A 6,384-nucleotide genomic window follows, 5' to 3' on the forward strand; every position below is an offset into this window, starting at 1 on the left:
GATTACACAACCAAATATTTTCCTTTATTTTACAATATATATTTACTATAGATTGATGTTAGGAGGCTTTTGCTAGTTCAAACTAGCTCATTTTTCCAGCACCTATGAACTTCATTAGGCTTAATTGTTTTCTATTTATTTGGACAGGCAAACTAATTTCATTAAATATTTTTACAATGTAATATCTGGAAAGGCAAACTAATTTCATTAAATATTTTTACAATGTAATATCTGGAAAGGCAAACTTATTTCATTAAATATTTTTACAATGTAATATTTGGACAAGCAAACTAATTTAGTACCACCTATCGAACCGGACGCGCCCCTGAGCCACGGCAGGAGGGGCGGATGCCTTGGCCCCAGGAATGACAGGTCATTCATTTCTGATTTCCAGCCACAACACTTGAAAAATTGATCTGATGAAATAAACGAGAACAAGTGAACAAACGCATGAAAATATGCACATTTACAAATTGTAACATAAATTCGAATAATAAGTTTATAACATGTAAATTATCAAATATATGAGATAAAGAAAATATAAGTTGATTCATGAAACAAACAATAACAACCGCATAAAACCAATAGCATGAATCATTACATGAAGTACATCTTAAAAATCGCAATTCCAAACCAAAATTCACAGCAAAAATCGTCTAAACGAGTAGATTCATCTAAGGAACAAAACAAGAACCTGTCTAGCGTCGGAATTTGTGTATGAGTGATGGAAGCTGAGAGGTTCGAGAGGTGTAGGTTGGGCACCGTTAGGGTGTTGTATAACTATCTTTTTTGCTCCTATGGTGGTTGTATAACTATACGGCCATACGGGTAATGCCTAATTAGTTAATTACCTATGTAGTTGAAGATTATTTTTTTGAAAAAATTGACGGAAACAATCCAATTATGACCGATCTTCTCCAAATAATTTCAATTTTGGATTATTTTGGAATAATCCAAACTATTTGGGGTGTCTTCTCAAAATAATTCAAATTTTTATTTTTCTTATCTTGAGAAACTACTCCTAATAGTTTGAATTATTCTAGAATAACTCAGAGTTAGGATTATTTTTAGCGATACGATGATAGTAAGGATTATTCTTGTCAATTTTTCCTATTTTTTTTTGATGCAAAAGACTCCAAATTGTAAGATTTTAAAGATAAAAGGAATTGAATGCATCATGTTTATAATGATTTATTGTATATCAAAAATCATATACTAATATTTTATGTTCTAGTTTGATATAGTCAAATTTTATTAGAATTCACTAGTAGAATAATTGTTTATTGATGCGGTGATATTGTTGCGGTTTTACCCATACGCAGCAATATATCACGTAAAAAGAAACGGAAAAATATAAATAATCATATTGCTTCGGTTTCAGCCTAAAACCGCAACAATATGGTTTCAACAGAAATTTTTAAAAAAATTTTGACTATTTGACCAAACATATTGCTGTGGTTTTTGACAAGAACCGCAACAATATATTAAAATAATATTAAAAAATATTATTTTAACCTATTGTGGGTCGTTTGCTTTTGTCATTTACCAAGCTAGGGTTTCACTCCTCTCACTACCTCTCCTCCTCTCACTCTCTCTCTCCTCCTCTAACCCTCTCAATCAGTTTCACGCCTCTAACCTCTCAACTTCCTCTCATCCTCTCATCATCTGTAACACCCCTGCCGACCCGAACCCTTCTTTATTCGATAAAAATCGAGATTTGTGGGGAGGGAAATCCACGAGGGTTCGACTCGACGGGTGGCGCTACCACCGCACTTATCTCCTTGGAAATAAATGCAAGGCTAAATTAAAAACAAACTAAACCACATTCATTAATCTTTACAACTAAGTGAATCGTTCATTAAATAATACTAATTACTTAAGTGTTTCAGAGTTCCAGTGGAAGCTAATCATATGCTAATAAGTGGATGACAACTCTAAATGATCTCCCATTTGTTCCCCCGTCGATCACCCACCTGACAAATACATTGGAAAGAGACAAGAGAGACAAGCTCCCAAAAATCAAAAAAACTGAGTAATTCCAACTCCATCTCGTAAAATACTTAAGTTGAAAATACCTTGTAAAATAGTAGGTTAATAGGTTTAGAAATAATAGCGCGCGCACACACACACACATACATACATATATAATATATATATATATATATATATATATATATATATATATATATATATATATATATATATATATATATATATATATATATATATACACACACATTAAATATTCACATCATTAATTCAATTAATCCGGTTATTCAAGGAGAGGAAAGATAACGCCAATAAGCCAGGGTCAATCCATTATAACCACTTATTTCAACATTGTAGGTCGGGGTAAACCCCTGTAACCACCTACTTTTAAGCCAGGGCAAACCCTTGTAACCACCTACGGATATCATAATGGACATAATAACAGAGTCCCTAGTGTGCACACTCCTTCTACTTGGATCACAACAAGATAGAAGGAAGACAGTAATAGAATAATCACCATAGTAACCACAGAACCTGTAGGGGCCGCTGAATCTCTCATATAGGGCAACCTGATCATTATTTCCCTCTGATATTTCACTTTACGTGATTAACATCTTTTAATTCAAGTCATCACATAAATCACGTACATATTTACGTCATCTTGTTCAATCCAGTGTGAACATATTTCATCCATCATAATCTCAATCCATTCATAGCGATGTCAATAACTCATTTCATATTCACAACCGTCACTTGAGTTCATTTAGTACTTCAGATTCATAATCATTTCATTATCAAAAGATCTTACTAATTCCAACTTTCATAATTCCCATAATTATAATAATAACAATAATAATCATAATACATTACTAATAATAATAATAATAATAATAATAATAATAATAATAATTAATAATCATAACATTACTAAATGATATTAAACGGTTTTAACAACGTTATAATAAATATTTTTGTCACATCGTACATTGTCCATAGTCAAGATTTATTATCGAAATCCATAGTCGTTGTCCATTTCGTCATTCGTATTCGTAATCCGCATTAAGTCGATGCTTCATAATTATAGTCCATATTTATGAATTTTATAAGCACATAATCACGTAATCAATTCGTTTTACACTAACGGGATCTATGTTTAGATGGACATCGGAGATTACCTCGTGATGTGTGCCGAAAAGTTAAGTTCGCGAACGGATTATCACTCTTGATATTCCTCGTCTACGCAATCGGGGTCTACAATAGGTATTAACGAGATCTAAGTTAGTTCCTAAATAACCCCGTTTTATATATATTTAACAATTTAAATAATTCAAATAACTTAAAGAAATTCTTAATGATCTTTAAGAGGGTTCATAAATCAAATTAAAGTTTATAATTTTCAAATTATTTATGAAATCATTTTAAGTACTCACAAAATTACTTCTTACTTATTTTTCAATTAACTTGGATAATTATTTAAACATGAAAAACTAACTTTATTATACTCCTTGTTTCATTTTAAAAAATCAAGAAACATTTATAAAAAAAAAACTAAGTTATTCCAAAACTTACTAACTTAATAAAGTAGGCTAATTTAGGAATGTCATTGATTTGTTTTAAAAATAAAAGTAAACTAAATAAAACTAATAAAACTCAAATAACTAGAGGAAAAGGGAAAGGAGATTTAAAAGAGGGGCTCAGTTTCTCAAACTGAGAAATGACGCAAGGAGGGATAAAAGAAGGAAGAATAGGAGAGGCGAAACATTGGAGGTTGGGTTGTGGTGGCTGGGAGTGATGGCAAGGGAGATAGCAGGGCTGCGCGAAAGGAAGGAAGGGCTGGCGGTGGTCAGCGATTCTGTGGTGGTTGGGCGACTTAGTTCAGGTGGTTTCAGGCGGTTATATGGGTGGTCGAAGGTGGCGGTTTCCGGTGGAGAAAAGAAACAGAGGGATCTTTTATCCATTAGTTAAGGAATAAGAATCATGAAAAGGAGTGAGACTAAGAATCAAATCCAAAATGTAAGAGCAAAGAATCCGGATTTTTTTCGGAAGATTCGAGTTATGCGCCAGGCACATGGTCATGCGCCCTACGCACAACAGTGTCATGCGACAGGTGCAGGTACATGCGCCTAGCGCACCGAGCTGTGGCTAGCGCGCGCTCCTGCGTTTGGCACAGAGGACCAGTCAGCTCTTCTTTCACGTTTTAAGATGCATTTCTACGTTTTAGGATGTACTGAAATTCGAATTTTGCGTCATTAGTGTAAAGATCAAAATCAAATCTAAAGAGAATAAGAATATTGGCATTTCCATAAATTTGATGATGTAGGAAGATTTGAGAGGATTTATTGATGTCATTAAGAAGATGTCATTAGTGTGGTGTCATTAGGATAATATGGGAGGATAAAAATCTAATTTTTGGCTGAAAAATATGATTTTTTTTTTACCTTCTTCAAACCCTAGTTCATCACCTCTTTTCCTTATAAATAAACCCCCCCTTGTTTTTCATTAACCAAAAAAAAAAACACACAACTCAAAAACACAACTTAACTTCTCACAATTTCAATGATACTCTCATCTTCTCTACTTCCTCTAAGAAAAATTTCATTCAAGAAAAAGAAATCAAACGTTATAGTTAGTAAGTAAAGAAGTTTATCAAAGAAAAACACAAAAAAGGATTTTAGTTAGTAATTAAGTGAACTTAGAAACTCACTTAGAAACTAAGAAAATCACAAACAAAACAAAGTAGAAAACTTTGCAAAGGAAGTGCATCATTGATTTAGCAAGGTAAAATTAAGTTCTTGTTAATTTTCTTAATTATCTTCTTGATCATATACTAACTTTATCTTTGTTTTGTCTTACATATTTCTAATCCTTGGAGCGATTTGGATATGTGGAAGTCCTAATAGGTTCCCAACCTTAATCCACCCCATCTAGAATAGTCAAATCTAATGAGAAGACTCTTAGGAAACAATGTGTTTATGTGATTTTCCTTAATTAAATTGTTGTTCCTCAACAAAAACATGACTTCATAAAAAATTCAAGTAAAGTTGTGCATAAACATCTCCATAAAAAAGAAAAGAAAATGTGATGCGGTAATTATAATCAGTTTTAACATCGTAATTCATATCATTTTTCGCCTGTATTATATAAATAGTTTTTAGGGTGTAATATCTTTCCTATAAAGTTCAAGATGTTTTCAAAAACTGGGATTTCGAAGTTCTAAAAAAAAGAATTTTTGATAATTAATTAAAAATTATTTAAAATGGTTGTAAAAAACTAATTTCCTCCAGTACCACATGAGCTAGTTCTTTCAATAAAATTTAAACTAAAATCATTTAGATAAAACTAAAAACATTAAATTTAAAGTAGACATCAGTATCTTTGCAAAAACATTAAAATCATGTTCATATGAATTTTATATCATTTTTACAAAATCGTTCATCCACATCAGTAAATTCAAGAAAACTGATTTTCTAATCAGTTAATAAAAGAAAAACAAAAAAACAAGGTCCTACAAAAGTCTAATTCTAGTGAAAATTTTCAGTCTATTCCTTCAAAGTGTCTATAATGTTCATACCAAAATTCACTTCAAACTAAGTTCACTAAGTTGGATTTCAAAAAAAAAATTTGATAAAGGTCTTGTTTTGACCGGTTTTAGAATAAAATTCACCATAATTCGAGTTGTCACTAAACACTTGTGAAATTTTTACACAATATAAATAACTCACTGACCTATCCATAGGTGTATCATAGCTTGTTAGGACACTATTGTGAGGTACCACACGAAGATCACTACCGTGAGTTACCAGAGTTCCGGAAATTTGATGGAAACAGTGATCGTTTTAGTTGGATTTGTGAATGTCTTACATCCATGGGGAAAACCAGAGGAAGATTACCCCATGCTATTTGACAAGAGTTTAGAAGGATCAACTCTGTAGTGGTACTACTGTTTGGATTATGTAGATAGAGCTAGTTGGGAAAACGCTAGCCAAGCCTTCATTAATTGGGCATTCGAGCATAAACAGACTGATGTCAAGAAGCTGAAGCTAGTCACTTTGCGTCAAAGCGCTTTAGAAACTTTCTCGCACTTTTGTTCGATATGCAGTCAGATCCTTATACAGCTTCGGTTTCCTAATACTGATCGAGAGTTCATGTTCATATTGCTGCGGAACCTGAACGATTACTATTATCGTCACATGGTTACTATCAAGTACACCTCCCTCTGCCACATGGAACAACATGGTTTCAACATCGATGCACTGAAATTGCAAGAAAAACGACCTCGGGAAGATTTTGAAACTCCCAGCACAAATCCAAGGAAATATGCTAAGATAGATGAACCATTGAGTGTGGTGTATAATCGTCTTCAGAGCCAAGATATAATTTAATCCCCAACGTATG

General features: G+C 32.7%; 1 protein-coding gene across 4 annotated transcripts in view; it reads right to left on the reverse strand.

Annotated features, from left to right (window-relative positions):
* Positions 1–854, reverse strand: part of LOC104891342 (preprotein translocase subunit SCY2, chloroplastic) — a 29,771-nt gene extending 28,917 nt beyond the window's left edge. For 2 of the 4 annotated variants that reach the window (XM_057394211.1, XM_057394213.1), the window contains exons 1-2: positions 695–852; positions 303–416 (exon numbers count right to left, since the gene is read on the reverse strand). In XM_057394211.1, the coding sequence (XP_057250194.1) occupies positions 303–381 (79 nt within the window). In that variant the 5' untranslated portion in view covers positions 382–416; positions 695–852. Of the gene's footprint in view, positions 1–302; positions 417–601 lie in introns of all 4 variants that reach the window. The other 2 variants (XM_048642845.2, XM_057394212.1) reach the window with 2 other exon arrangements.
* Positions 855–6,384: the final 5,530 nt, after the last annotated feature.

The sequence above is a fragment of the Beta vulgaris genome, chromosome 4 (assembly GCF_026745355.1).
Source record: "Beta vulgaris subsp. vulgaris cultivar EL10 chromosome 4, EL10.2, whole genome shotgun sequence".
NCBI classification, from domain to species: Eukaryota; Viridiplantae; Streptophyta; class Magnoliopsida; order Caryophyllales; family Amaranthaceae; genus Beta; species Beta vulgaris.